Source organism: Chelonia mydas, chromosome 8 (genome assembly GCF_015237465.2).
Source record: "Chelonia mydas isolate rCheMyd1 chromosome 8, rCheMyd1.pri.v2, whole genome shotgun sequence".
NCBI lineage: Eukaryota > Metazoa > Chordata > Testudines > Cheloniidae > Chelonia > Chelonia mydas.
This window is the reverse complement of record NC_057854.1, coordinates 12567110-12582746: the sequence shown is the minus strand read 5'-3', so window position 1 is coordinate 12582746 and position 15637 is coordinate 12567110. Positions and strand designations below refer to the sequence as shown.

At 40.5% G+C, this 15637-nt stretch overlaps 1 protein-coding gene across 5 annotated transcripts in view; it reads right to left on the bottom strand.

Moving 5' to 3' along the window:
* CDKL3 (cyclin dependent kinase like 3) overlaps positions 1–15637 on the bottom strand; it is a 35994-nt gene that overhangs the window by 10779 nt on the left and 9578 nt on the right. The window contains exons 7-11 of one of the 5 annotated variants that reach the window (XM_043521391.1): positions 9953–10041; positions 4481–4634; positions 3618–3695; positions 1104–1303; positions 39–132 (exon numbers count right to left, since the gene is read on the bottom strand). In XM_043521391.1, the coding sequence (XP_043377326.1) occupies positions 39–132; positions 1104–1303; positions 3618–3695; positions 4481–4634; positions 9953–10041 (615 nt within the window). Of the gene's footprint in view, positions 1–38; positions 133–1103; positions 1451–3617; positions 3696–4480; positions 4635–9952; positions 10042–15637 lie in introns of all 5 variants that reach the window. The other 4 variants (XM_043521388.1, XM_043521389.1, XM_043521390.1 and 1 more) reach the window with 4 other exon arrangements.

The window sequence follows — 15637 nt, the reverse complement described above, 5'->3', positions numbered from 1 at the left end:
AAGGGTTTAATTTTAAATGACCAGTTTTATAAACATACTTGAGCCAGAGTCCCATCATCCTGTCTGTTGTTTGGACCTATTTGTCCCACTGACTGCCAAGGGCTTCTCCTTTTCTTTGCTTTTTCAGGTAGCCTATGACAAAGAAATACAACTATAATATGCAACATTGATTATCAGTTAAGTGCTATATGCGCTCGTTATGTAAACAAACATGCACATTCACAAATGTATTCTAAACTAGCTTTGTTGGTGCGGGTGGTGTCTGGCATCTGAGAACAGACATATCTCAACACAGCTTTGGAGACTGCCATTTAATAGTAATACTTAGTATTTAAACACTACATTTCATGTTTTAATTATTTTAACAACATTAACTAATTAATTTTTACAACATTCTTATAATAGTGATAGGAAATATTATCCCAAGTGTACAGAAGGGAAACAGACAAAAGAAAAGCTAAGGTTACTGATCTAAGGTCATAGAGGGAGTTACTGTCAGGGCAAGGATTTATATGAAGGAGTTCCTGCCTTGAGACTTTCCTCTGACTTTTCCATGCATCTATCTCCATCTCCCATAATATTCACAGATGCCCACCACCACGCTGCAGCCACTTTTACAGCGCTCACCCTCCAGCCAGAGGACCACTTGCCAACTTGTCAAAAGCTGAAAGGCTACATCTTATTTGGAAAAAAAAAAAAAGCAGATTACAGGAACCCTCTTCTTCTGAAAGAACAGTTGCTCTCATTTTAATAGTGGTGTGGCCTGTAGAAACTATTGATCTCAGTTTGTCCTATCTTTGACCCAAGAGACCTGACCTGGCTCAATCCATGACAGGACAAGTCATCTCTGTGGGCTCCATCTGTGTACTTAAGATGAAGCAGTGATGTGGGCTGCACTGTGAAATGTCACAGCCACAGCTGGCCTTTAGCTAGCCCTAGTCATACAGCATATTAACCAAATGAAAGAATCGTTCATTTAACCAAACCATCACTAGATACGTAAATGTGGGTAAAACTGAATTCATTTCAAAAGATATTTCTATTAATTAAAGAGTGACTGTCTATTCAAACACTAACTCATTATGTAAGCAATAGGCTCTAACCTTGTATTTGAGTGTGGGAAGGGTGAATTGAAATTTGCAGTAGTAAGGTTCCCACAATTTGGATTGATGGGTGGCATTGTTGTACCAACTGCTATTAGTGGAGGATCTTCCTTCACACCGCTGGGATCGTTGCTAGCTGCTGCAGTGGTGGTTATCTCAGTGATTGTAGGTTTACTCTCTTGAGGAAAACTGGGAGGATTCTGTGAGGAAGGAGCCCACTGATTAACTGCATCTTCTTGTTCAATCTTTTTTATTTCTGGAATCTCTGGTTTCCCTCCTTTCACTTTTGTACCTTTTACTTTTAAGTCCTTTGATTTTTTGTCCTTTTCAATATCCTGGAACAGATACTATATCAAAATATACATACACTCTGAAACATAATATGTCACTTAATTTAGTCTGCTAGGTCCTGGTCATGCGAGGTGTTGAGTGTCTTTCAATTCCCATTGAGTTCATTGAGAGTGGAGAGTGCTTATTGCCCTGTAGGACTGGACCTTACCATTGTTTATACTTTGGGAGTCCAAATGCTCTTTTCAGACCATCAAAGATTTTTAGAACTTGTAAATTCAGTTGTTCAAATTCAAGCATCAAATGATGACATCAAATGTACCAAGGTGGCAAGATGATTTTAAAATAAATAATACTAAATTATTATATTGCTGTCCCAGTAGAGGGAAACATAAACTGTATTTCTAACACAAAGTTTGTTTCAGGCAGACTCCTTTGCCATTTAATAACTTGAAAACTTTTAAAAATGGAAGTGTTAATGAAAGGACTATTTAACCTGGCAGCCACATGTCAGAATAAAACTCTAGCTACAGCTTAAAATTAATAACAACAACAAAGAAGTTTCAAGTCAGTAGTTTAATGTGGGATTTTATTTTATTTTTCCCAGCCCTATCTGCTCAGGGGCTGAGGTTACTCTGTTGATGGTGACTGGCCAGAGCAGATAGGGTACCAACAACTATACTGGGACATTGCAACAACAGGTAAGTGACATTTCCCCCGTCTCTTAAATGAAGGTCTAGCAAGCTTCTAGGACTATGTTTTTCCCCATATTTTCCTTGGTTTGACTCTTGCTGTATGTCTTATAGGAGGACTACAGTCCTAGGGTTAATTGGAGGGTGGTGGGACAAATGAACCAAGCATATGTAGAAAAGTGAGCTGCTGACAGGCCAAACAACTACTTCTATACATAGTGGTGGGGGAGAGCCTTTATCCCTGAAATGTTCTGGGTCTACTGCCAGAAGCCAGCTCCTTCCTCGGCCTCCCTTCCCTGGATCAGCAGTAGCCTGCTCCACTCACCAGCTAATCTCCTGTTCCCCAAATTTGTCTCTTGCCGGTGGTAGATCAGTTGGTGAGGGAAGTATGCGGGAAACAGAGGAAAGAATAGAGCAGGAGCTACTCAGGAGAAAGAGAGAGCATGAGTGTGTATGTGTGTGTAAGCAGAAGCACCCATCTGTCCTGTCAGAGGCTTCCTTCCCGCTGAGGACACACTTATATTCTTGGCTTCCCACCCACAAACTGAGCCCTAGCACTGTGGTCTTCCTCTCTGTCTACCCTCGCTAGACCTAGAGAAGGGAAGGAGAGGGGAAAATATCACTTACCTGCTGCAGTATCCTAACATAATAGCCAACTAGCTTCTGGTCAGAATGTCATCAGCAGAATAACCTTAATATATGCCTTCATCAAGGAAATAGGATGTGGCCTAAGAAAAACAAAATGTGAATTAAATTTAGACTGCTGATTTGAATATATTTTTCTAACGCTCTAAACGGAGTCTGGAATTAAAGGACCTATCCATACCTGCAAAGTGTAGGTAGGGGAATAAAAGGCTATAACCATGCTTTAAAGGGACATGCAGTCAACCTAAAAATTACACTTCAAGTAACAACCAAGATTACTTACTGTAACTAAAAGCAATTCGAGAAAAAATAATAATCTATTTTTTGTTTATTTTTATTATGACAGTACTTAGTGAACAGTCAATTCCACTTTTTATAACCAGTCAATCTCTTATTTAGTTTGTGTCGTCATTCACAGAGCAACAGAGAATAGAAAAAACATTTTTACAAATAGGGAAGTGTGATTACAAAACCACAAAATTTGCCAGTAGATCTAGACTTAGTACTTAAAAGTACTTTTAATTCATGTTTTGAAATTGACTGGATTTTAGACTGATTGTGTCCCTCTAATATAGTATTATTTCTTTCTGGAATACTGTGATTCTCCTACCTTTTCATCATAGGGGACCACTTCATAACAAAAATAGCCTCTCATGGATCATCTCTCCTCTCAGCCCCTCACTGCTTGGTTCTCAAATTGTTCCAATACCAGTGTTGCTATTTGTATCTTATTGGTGTTTCTGAACAACACTAATATTATGGATTCCTCAACTAATAAAGTGGTCTCAAACTTTCCTTTAAAGGCAGGGTATGTGTTTTCATCTGTCTTTGGAAAGTGCCTAGCACATTTTTGGTGCTACCACAATATGAATAATAATTTGCAAATCACCAAGAAATGTTCCTTGCTCCCTAGTTTGAGGACCGCTTTACAACTGGAAGAATCCTTGGTACTGTTGTCCCAAAACATCTGTAAGATATAAATGGCAATAGAAAGTGTTATATATACAGGTAGCTAGCAGATAAATTAGAAAGGTATCTAAATGAAGTCACATAGGACCCTTGCTTCTTTCATCATCTTTTCATCAGATTTACTCTAACTACAGACATCTAGACTCCAGTTCAGCAAAGTATTTAAGCATGTGCTTAAGTTTATCCCTAAAGTTAAGCATGTGCTTAAGTGCTTTGCTGAATCAGGATTGACTGCTGAATCAGGATCCCAATGAATATATCAAAATATAAGATAATGGATTAACAATTTTGTTTCATTTTGATAATATTTGTCTCTCTGAATGTAACAGACCACATTCATTCCTACTCTAACTACACTGACTTCAGAAACACAGTCCAATCTATTACAGTAGAACCTTTAGAGTTACAAAGACCAGAGTTACAAACTGACCAATCACCCACACAACTCATTTAGAACCAGAAGCACACAAACAGGCAGCAGCAGAGACCAAAAAAAAAGCAAATACAGTGCTGTACTGTGTTAAACGTAAACTACTAAAAAAAAGGGGAATGCAGCATTTTTCTTTTACATAGTAAAGTTTCAAAGCTGTATTAAGTCACCATTAAGTGGTTGAAATAACAACCATAACATTTTGTTCAGATAAACATTTCAGAGTTACGAACAGCCTCCATTCCCGAGGTGTTTGTAACTCTGAGGTTCTACTGTACCTCTATATTGTAGTTATACAGTTTAAGATGACAATTTAATGCAACAATAAATATTTTAAGAAAATTAATTCTCACCTTCCCAACCATTGGACTATTCTGAGAGGCAATAATATGAATAGTTCTCTTTTCATCTTTTATTAGTTCAATCTCTTTATTATTCTCTCTGAGTTTTGAAAGAGAATTTAACTTTGCTTCTTGTAATAATTTAGCCTTCAGTTCTGGTAAGAATCTGATAAAGTGAAATATTCTTTTTATTTTCATACATACAGTTTTTCCCTTAACATTTTATGGCCAATACTTAACCTAACCCATTAATTAACAAATTTACCTGCCAAATATCTCATGAACAGATTTATGCATGATGCAACTATATTTGGCAAAACTATGAAGCATGTTAATAAAGGACATATCTTTTACAAATTTGATTTTGGCTCTTTAGACAAAGGTTTTTAAAAATGTTTGCTAATAAGTACATTATGTTCCTTAGAAAGTCTTTTTCAAAAGGCAAAATTTATTCACGTTTAGAAGGTTCAATTTTAGTGTTGACAAATTATATACCAGTCTATTTATTGTTGTTCTAAAATTCAAGGAAACTTCTTGGCATCAAACATTAACAAAATCCCTTTTAGGTCTGACTGATTCAACATATGTCTCGCCAGTTTTGCAATATTTTTGATAGACGCTTTAATTCTTTTTTGCTAAATACTTGACACCAACATAATTAATCCTGAAAAAGGAAAGTTCACACTGATCTAATTCACACACTATTGTTTTGCATCATGTATAATTTACATTCACTGTACTAATTAGTAGTTAGTTATAATTCCAAACTGAAAAGTATAGTGTTATTCCAAACCATTAATTCAATTTCATGTTTTGTTTTGTTTTTTTCTGGCCACTAGAAATCAGTTTTGAGAAAGGTGGCTGACTCTAGTCCTCCTCAAACTACAACACAGAGAAACTAAAACATTTAAATTATTGTACACAACTGCTCTTAAGAACCAAACATTTAGGGCTGGTCTACACTAGAAACTTACATGTGTATAGGTACATCCCTCAAGGGTGTGAAAAATCCAGACCCCTGAGAGACATAGCTATACCAACCTAACCCATAGTGTAGATAGTGCCAGGTTGATGGAAGAATTCTTCTGTCGATCTAACTACTGTTTCTCGGGGAGGTGGATAAGGTACAGTGATGAGAGAAGCCCTCCCTTCAGCAAAGGTAGTGTCTACTCAGGCTTTGTCTACTCTAAAAAATTAAGTCGGCTTCACTACGTCACTCAAGGGTGTGAAAAATATGTCCCTGAGTGACATAGCTAAGGTTACCTAATCCCCAGTGTAGACAGCTGTAGCGTCTTAAGCATAGACATACCCAGTGAAGCGCTACAGCAGTGCAGCTGCAACGGCACAGTTGTGCTGCTGTAGTGTGTCAGGTGTAGACATTCTGCCTGCTTCGTTGAGGGTGTGTGTATTGGGAAAAATCTGTACATTTTTGCAATGTAAAAAAAAAACCCATGTATATGCATGCAAAACAGGTAATACCACAAATTAATGGGCACTTGTGTGTGCGATTAGAGATTTTGGGCAAACCCCTGGGTTTCTGAGGTTGCAAAGTGGTACACCCATTATGCCCCTCCCCTCATAGAAACGGTGACCTTTAAGCTATGAACTTCTTTGTGCATTTTCTGTTGTTCTCTATATGACTGATTCAACACTGAGGCTACATCTACACTTGGAGATAGGGGTGTGATCCCCCACTTGTGTACACATACTCGCACTAGCTCTCATTGAGCTAGCATGCTAAAAACAGAAGTGTAGCTGCAGTAAGACGGGCAGTGGCAAGCAGCAGCATGGGCTAGCTACCCCGAGTACAAACCCACCCAGAACTTGTGGGTACACACTCGGCGTGGCTAGCCCAGGCCAACACTTGCCACTGCCCATGCTACCATGCTTACACTACTATTTTTAGCATATTAGCTCAATGAGAGCTAGTGAGAGAATGTGTATGCAAACTGGGAATTGCACCCCAGCTCATAACCTCAGAAACCTATGTATGTGCCCAAAAGCTCAGGCCTATAGTGTAGGCGTTGCCTTACTGAAGACAATGGAAGAAATCGGATCAACTTCAGTGGGCATCAGGCCAAGTCCTATAGGTATAGCTGGCTAACTATCTAAATGCAGGCCAGGGTGATGTAATATAAAGGAGTGTGGTATAACGTAAAGTTTTAGGAATGGCTGTGTTACTGATGAGTGATGAAACTAAGAGTGAATTATACAGGCTATCCCAGAAGAATGTTGATAAAACCATTATTCTGCCCACATCAGTATGTCCTCTATATGTATCAGAGAAAATGTATTTTCCAAAGTGCTTTGAAGAGTTTTTAAAATGCTACTGGAAATATTTTTGGTATTCATCCACCTGTGAATCCAGATGCCTTAGTTACCATGAGTTCAACATACAAGGGCAAAAGAGAGCCCCAAAAATCTAAATGTGGTCTAAAACAGCTTTTCTGTAGATGAAAATATGAAAATTTTAAGGTCTAATATCTTGCAATCAGCTAGGGCTAAAAGTAAGAGTCTCAACAGAAAGATGGTAATTTCCCTTTCCAAGGGTATAATGATTTTGTTTCTAGCCCTAACAAATTATAAGATATCTAATTGTGACCATTTAAATGCGAACACTGTTAAGTACAGCCAATCACTTTTTTCACTCCTGCTTAGTTTAAAAAAAAAAACGTAGAAAATTAAATGCAACACTTATTTAAGTAATTTTAGCACAATTAAATTCAATAAATATAAGGAAATGCAAAATTTAAGATTTCAGCAGCAATGTTAAGTCAATTTTGTTACACATACATTGTATTACATACAAAAAACTTCATATGAACATTTTTAAGATTGCAAAGTCAAGCTCTAAAAGGTTAGGAAATGCCAGAATTAAGGCAACCTTAATTCGGACCTATTGTGCATATGTTTTACAATACAGTCTTTAATAACATGATCACATACTATTTTTTCCACAAGTTTCTCATCCTAGTCCTACTCTCCCCTTCTGGGATTGCTTTCTGAGTTCCAAACTCCCCTTACCACTCCTAGTTCTCCCCATCTGCACATCCAATCCTAATCTCCTTGCCCAGCTTCTCACTCCCCACTGTTCCAGCTTTCAGTCCCAGACTCTCCGCCCCAGCTCCAGCCTTTCCTCTCTCCCAGTCCCAGCATTCCCTTCCCCACAATTACCAGTCCCAGTTTGCGTGACCAGCCCAGGACCGGTGCAATCACTAGGCGAACTAGGCAGTTGCCTAAAGCGCCAAGTGGTTGGGGGCGGCGGTGGAGCGGAGGTGAGCTGGGGCGGGGAGGGCCGCCTGCAGCAAGTAACAGGGGGGAAGAGGGGGGACGGCGCGCAGGGGAACCGCTCCCCGCCCCAGCTCACCTCTGCTCCACCTCCTCCACTGAGCACCGCCCCGCTCTGCTTCTCTTCCTCCCAGGCTTGTGCACCAAACAGCTGATTGGCGCCGCAAGCCTGGGAGGCGGGAGAAGCAGCAGCATGCTTGGGGAGGAGGCGAAGCAGAGGTAAGCAGAGGTGAGCTAGGGCAGGGAGCTGCTGCACGCGGCTCCCTGGGCCAAGGGGAGGGAGGGGGTGGTGGGGAGCTGCCGCAGGGGGGGCTCCCCGGGCCGAGGGGAGGGGGGGAGCTGCCACAGGTGGGGCTCCTCAGGCTGAAGGGGGGGGTGATGGAGGGGAGCTGCCGCGGGGAGGGGGTGCCTCAGGGCGGGGAGCTGCCCCAGGGTTCCTGGGGGGGGAGGGGCGGGTGCAAGGTGGAAGTTTCGCCCAAGGTGTGAAACATCCTTGCACCGGCTGTGGACCAGCCAGTCCCAGTTTCTCTCCCTCCTCCTCCAGTCCCAGTCTCAACAGACTCATTGCCCCTTTTTACTCTTTTCCCACCCCGCGGTCCAGCTTCTGTCTGTCCCCACTGCATTTGATTCAGATGGCTTCCTCCTCCATGCTGCCTGGGTGCCAGCAAGGAGACCAGGGGTCACTGAAGGCAGGGAAGAGACAGGCTCCCTGCTCTCAGTATCAGTGCCTGGCCTCACCTCAGCCCAGAGCAGATGGGAGTCATTACAGGGAAAGCCCAGTTTTGCCCCTGAGCTTTGGGCGGGAGGGAACATGCTCTAGGAACTCTGAGTGGATGAAGTATGCTCAGTGAGGATGGAATTTTTGGAGATTTTAGCTACTAAAATCAAAGAAGTCTCAAGCACACACAAACTGCGATTTTGCAAAGGCTTATAATTTGCTCAGACTTGGATGAATTTTCACTGTGATAGCAAAAAGCATATCCCTGAGACAAATTTCAAGTCCCTGCTCTCAAAGCATGGGTGTGACAGTGCTGTTCAAAGAAAAAAGTTGCCAGAATTTTTTGACACAGGCAAAACAACATATTTTCCTTTGCTTCAGTCTCAGAAGCAAAGGAACCATTTTTGCTGAAATTTTTGAGAAAAATTCAGCCAGTGGTAGACACCTGGCATATAAAATTTCAGCCCAAGCAGTTAAAGTTTGGCAACGTCATAAGCAACTGAAAACCGGGTCTTATAATGAGAAGTGTTGGGCAACCTTAATAATAGACAGCTCAACCACCCCCATGTATAATTATACAGTACTGTTTCTCTAGTTAGATGTGTAGCTTCATACATTACTATTTCTGTTCTTGACAGTATTTTCTGATTTTCTGTAATTATATCAGTGCTTTGCATAACAGGATTTCTTCCATTTAATTTGCTATTTTTACTTTTATAAAATATACCAGCTGTACAAATAAGCAAATAAAAATTACAAAGAAGTAAAATGTCCCTTGTTTTATGTAATATAAAGGCTCAGGAATATTCAATTATACCTCATACAGGGGTTAAAATTCACTTTCTGTGACCTATACAGAATTAACAGAGATTCCTTTATGACAGACAAAGGGCTGGATCTTCCAGCTGGTGTAAGTCACCATAGCACCATTAAAGCCAACACAATCATGATGACTTACAACATCTGAGGATCCGGCCCAGTGAGGTAGGGAAGTGATCGGAATTTGTGAAATCACCCCTGTATTATGGCCTCCTTTTGGGAGGCCATAATAGCTAAGATTTCTCAGTTTATCTTGTAGAACAGTTTTCCTAAAAACCTCATGTTCAATTTTGGGGACACTGCCATTCTTATTCCCATCTCTGGTTTACTGTTGGCAGGTAGAACAGCTGTAATTATATCTTAAACTACCCTAGACCCACCAACTGGACAGAGTGGGCACAAGTACTTAATGAAGCACAACTTTCATCATGATCTATTACCTACAGGGATGTTGAATTCTTTTAGATCTTAGGGATAAAACAGACAGTAACTGAATGTTCCTATAGCTTCACAAAAATACACTTGTTCTAAATTATTACCCTTGTATATTTGTATACCATGTACTTCCCTATTTACTGTAGCTCTTACAAAAATCATATAAAATTATAAAAATCGGAAACTAGGGCTTTTTATGTTTTAGTGGCCAACAAAATACTTACTTCTCAATAAATCCATCTCTAGTAAAATAGTCATGCTGCAGCAGATCTGTAGATGAGATCCTATCAGTGGGATCCATTTGTAAACAAGCCTGTAAAATATTAGAGGTTATTTTAGAAGGAATTTTTAAATCACATACTGCATAATGTAAGCAATGTTGTTTATTACTGCCTGTGATAATAGTGTAACACCAGCTTACAAATAACTGCATTTCAGAGGCTACTAATATATTTGTACTCACACAACCTGAGATTTGTATCCATACAGATGCTATAGTATAGTCCTCTGCAGTTAGAAATTATATCTCATTAGAGTCTAAAGCATCGTACAGGTATAACACTACTCACTGCCTCTATGCTCTAATCTGTTCTACCTGTACAGTTGAAAGCCCTGTATAACTTTATTCCATTGATTTTTTTTTGTCATTGCACCATGTTTCAGTAATGCCTATTATGTCTAGGTCCTCTTCTATTGCTACACAATCTAGTTTAATTATTTTCACTGTAAAGCTTTTTATGTTGGTACAGATATTTTTAGGAACAGATCTGTAGCTGTAACCAAACTCTGCTCAGTGTCAGATGGTTGGAAGATGGCTCTAAGCCATCATTATGCCCTCCTGATCCTCGGGCTAGCCAACAGCCCAAGGGCTACTCTAAGTTATACTGGCTGGAATGGTCCCCTATGGACTGCTCTAATGGCTGAGGATTTCCCCAGCATATTCTCCTGCCCCCTAATAGAGGGCTGGAGAAGAGAGTGACATAGAGCAGGTTCTGGCAACTTTACGCCACCCAGGGATTCTCTCCCACCGGGTGGCTCCTCTGCTTTCTCTTTAGGTCAGCTTTCACGCTTTGCACTATCAAAGAAGACTAACTGGCCAAATATCTGGCCCCTCCATTTTTATTTTTGGTTGTGTGCCTATGTTCATTTAACTCCTTACTCTGACACCTTGTTGCTATTCTGGAATTTACCTAACTAGTCTCAACATGACCTTCCTCTACTCTGTCTATAATTTATGTCCTATCCTTTACGGGATGCAGAGTTATGTTTGTATGACTTACATCCATGTCTTCCAGATGTCTTTGTCCAATCAGAGTGCTCCTCAGCATCTGTTAGTTTTCTCCCAGGTCCTCATTTAAATAATATACCAAAAGTGTGGTAGCTTCCTTTGCCAGCACTTTGGTTATGGTGAAGCCCATCATTTCTATATAAGTTCCTCCTTCCGCAGAGGTCCTAGGTGCCCAGTAAATGTAAATCCCTCTCCTTTACACCTTATTTTCATCTATGCACTAAGAGTCTGAAGCTTCTTCTGTCTCGCTGCCCAAGCATGGAGTGGGAAGCATTTCAGAAAAAGCTACCATAAGGCCATCAATCTAGATCTTTCCCCTAGTAATCTAAATGTCTCTACCATGACCACAATCCTCACCACTTACTAGATGTTGTCTCTAGATGTCTTGGGAGATTTAACACCTTTGCACCCAGCCAGAGATCCTGCTGTGAATATTTCTATTACCACAGCCTTTCTATGTCTCACATCTGTAACTCCATTTTCTGGAGTGACCAACTTAGAAAATGGGTCCTAACTAATGGAGAATGTCCTGCATCCCCGACTAACTAGATGATCAGGATGAGTAGTTCTGAGATGGGTCTGTTCAACAATATTCCTATATACTGCCTCTGTAAAGACACACAGAGAGCTAAAAGAAATCCACTAAAAATTCACGTTTGCTCTCTCAAGTTTTGTGGATTAAACTTTAAAAAAAAAAAAGCTTTGATGAGCGGAAGTGATGCAATATATAAACTATACTCCCTCCCCTGAGGCTTGTGTTCAATGCTGCCTTTGATCACAAATGAAATGAGCTTGATGGTCATAACCTATACCCTTCTGAAAATATATCAGTATCACAAAACCACCACAGTTAGCACTACTGGCAATTTCTTCTCACAGTAGATTTCCTACTGGAATTGTGAGGGATGTGTACAATGCAACAGAGCTAGGCAGAGAAGAATGGAATACTCCTGCAACACTATACCCACTTTAGTCTGTGTAATCATTCATTTTCTGAGTGCTATAATTCATCCACTTAAAGAAAACTTGGCTTATGGTCCTTTCACTGAATGAATGAGATTCTTCATTTTCTTGAAACCAGCAGTATTTTCTAATGCCAAAGAAAGAACTGCTGTATTCCAACAAAATGCATTCATTTTTTCCCCACTATTACTCTCTGTAATTGTACAGTAGCGAATACAGTAATTAAACAGTACATATATGTATAGCATTGGGTAGAGTTTTCAAAAATCACCTAAGTGACTTAGGAGCATAAGTCCATTGACTTTCAATGCCAGCTGTAAACAGACCAACATGGATGGATTGGGTCATTAAGGGTTTGCTGGAGGAAACTTTGGCTTGTACATGTTTGACATCGTCTAATTAAAATATAACTATGCAAATCACTATTGTTACCACTGTTATATAATAGCAACAAATCTTATACAAAATATAACTCATGGCCAGAAAGGGTTAAACAGCTTGCAGACTAACTAACCCAAAGCTGACCTTTAAAGACATGTCAGAAATGGTAATTAGAGCCATTCTATGGCAAGGCAGGGTAAAACTTTGAAATGCAAACCTATATTGTTAGAAGTTACAAGTGACACCAACTGTGTGTACCTTAGATGCTACCCATGTAAACAGACAGTTCCTGTCTGTCACTATAGCTCCTAATTCAAAGATCAAAAGGGAATATTAACATTTAGATTAATCTTGGGTGAAGTAACGTCATTGTCTATATGTCTCTTTGAAGTTTGTGATAGACTACCTAATGAATAAAAATAACGAGGAGTCATTGTGGCACCTTAGAGACTAACAAATTTTTTTTGGCATAAGCTTTCGTGGATTAGAACCCACTTCATCAGATGCATGGAGTGAAAATACAGGAGCAGATATAAATACATGAAAGGATGGGAGTTGCTTTACCAAGTGTGAGGTCAGTCTAACTTTCTTTGTTGGGCCTGTCTTGTAGTAGGTGACTTCTCGGTACCCTTCTGGCTCTGTCAATCTAATCTTCCGGAAAACACCATCCTAACCACTATGGATGTAGAAGCCCTCTACACCAACATTCCACACAAAGATGGACTTTGTACAAGCCATCAGGAATAGCATCCCCGATACCATCATGGCAAACCTGGTGGCTGAACTTTGTGACTTTGTCCTCACCCACAACTATTTCACATCTGGGGACAATTTATACCTTCAAGTCAGCGGGACTTCTATGGGTACCCGCATGGCCCCTCAGTATGCCAACATTTTTATGGCTGACTTAGAAAAACGCTTCCTCAGCTCTCATCCTCTTACACCCCTACTCTACTTGCGCTACATTGATGACATCTTCATCATCTGGCCCCTTGGGAAGGAGGCCCTTAAGGAATTCCACCAAGATTTCAACGATTTCCACCCTACCATCAACCTCAGCCTGGACCAGTCCACACAAGAGATCCACTTCCTAGACACTACAGTGCTAATAAGCGATGGTCACATAAACACCATCCTATACCGGAAACCTACTGACCGCTATTCCTACCTATATGCCTCCAGCTTTCCTCCAGACCACACCACATGATCCATTGTCTACAGCCAAGCTCTAAGATACAACCGCATTTGTTCCGATCCCTCAGACAGAGACAAACACCTACAGAATCTCTATCAAGCATTTTTAAAACTGCAATACCCACCTGGTGAAGTGAAGAAACAGACTGACAGAGCCAGAAGGGTACCAAGAAGTCACCTACTACAAGATAGGCCCAACAAAGAAAGTAACAGAATGCCACTAGCCGTCACCTACAGCCCCCAACTAAAACCTCTCCAGAGCATCATCAAGGATCTACAACCTATCCTGAAGGACGATCCCTCACTGTCACAGACCTTGGGAGACAGGCCAGTCCTCACTTAAAGACAGCCCCCCAATCTGAAGCAAATACTCACAAGCAACTACACACCACACAACAAAAACACCAACCCAGGAACCAAATCCTGCTACAAACCCCAGTGCCAATTCTGTCCACATATCTATTCAAGGGACACCATCATAGGACCTAACCACATCAACCACACCATCAAGGGCTCATTCACTTGTACATCTACCAACGTGATATATGCCATCATGTGCCAGCAATGCCCCTCTGCCACGTACGTTGGCCAAACTGGACAGTCTCTACGTGGAAGAATAAATGGACATAAATCTGACATCAGGAATCATAAGATTCAAAAACCAGTAGGAGAACACTTCAATCTCTCTGGTCACTCAATAACAGACCTAAAAGTGGCAATTCTTCAACAAAAAAACTTCAAAAACAGACTCCAACGTGAAGCTGCAGAACTGGAATTAATTTGCAAACTGGATACCATCAGATTAGGCCTGAATAGAGACTGCGAGTGGTTGGGTCATTACAAAACCTAAACTTAATTAATTTCTCCGTACTGTTACTCACACCTTCTTGTCAACTGTCTGTAATGGGCCACTCTCTTACCACTTCAAAAACTATTTTTCCTCCCTTGGTATCCTGCTGTTAATTGATTTATCTCTTTAGACTGACCTCACACTTGGTAAAGCAACCTCCATCCTTTCATGTATTTATACCTGCTCCTGTATTTTCATTCCATGCATCTGATGAAGTGGGTTCCAACCTAAGAAAGCTTATGCCCAAATGAATTTGTTAGTCTCTAAGGTGCCACAAGACCCCTCATTATTTTTGCTGATACAGACTAACAAGGCTACCACTCTGAAACCTGTCACTAATTAATAAATTGTTGTATATTAATGTGTGTAACTAATTACTGGTGGTGTTTAGAAAGCAGAAGGTTACATCAAAAGCCTATTGTTTACCCAGGACTGTATGGTCAAGTGGAGGCTAGAAAACTGTATAGAAGTCCGTGGGGTCCTGATCCTGTTTATCTCAGATCTGCTTGAGGTTTCATGCAGGGGATGCCTAAGCCACCAGGATTGAGATCCCAGTTCTGACAGGACCGCCCTGAAATATAAACATGGGACTATAACCTATGAAATATTTCTGAAAGAATTCTTTGCAACTACAAAGCTCACCATCTCTGCCATGTATCTGAACCTCAAGAACTGAACTCACATCTTTATGAATACTGATCTTTTAACCACACTCTCTCTTTTCTTTTTTAGTAAATTTTAGTTTAGTTAATAAGAATTGGATATAAGCGTGTATTTGGGTAAGATGTGGAATATTCAGTAACCCGATGAAGTGGGCTGTAGCCCATGAAAGCTTATGCTCAAATAAATTTGTTAGTCTCTAAGATGCCAGAAGTACTTCTGTTCTTTTTGTGGATACAGACTAACACGGCTGCTACTCTGAAACCTGGGAGGTAATGTGTCCAATCCTTTGGGATTGGCAGAACCTTTTCTTTTATATGACAAAATAAGATTTTAGAAATCTTCGTCATATTTGACTTGGGTGTCTGGATGGAGGCCTGAGGCTGGGTTACTTCAAGGGAACTGTGTTGTTTGGACTTCTGAGTAACCAGTAAGGTATAACAAGCAATTTAGTGTTGGCTTAGTAAATCTAAGTATTGAATTATCCACCAGCTTTGGGGTTTGTCTGCCCCATTCTTTGCAGTTCACCCTAATTAGGTAACCTCAGCTGGCCCCCGCTGAGACCCTGGTCAC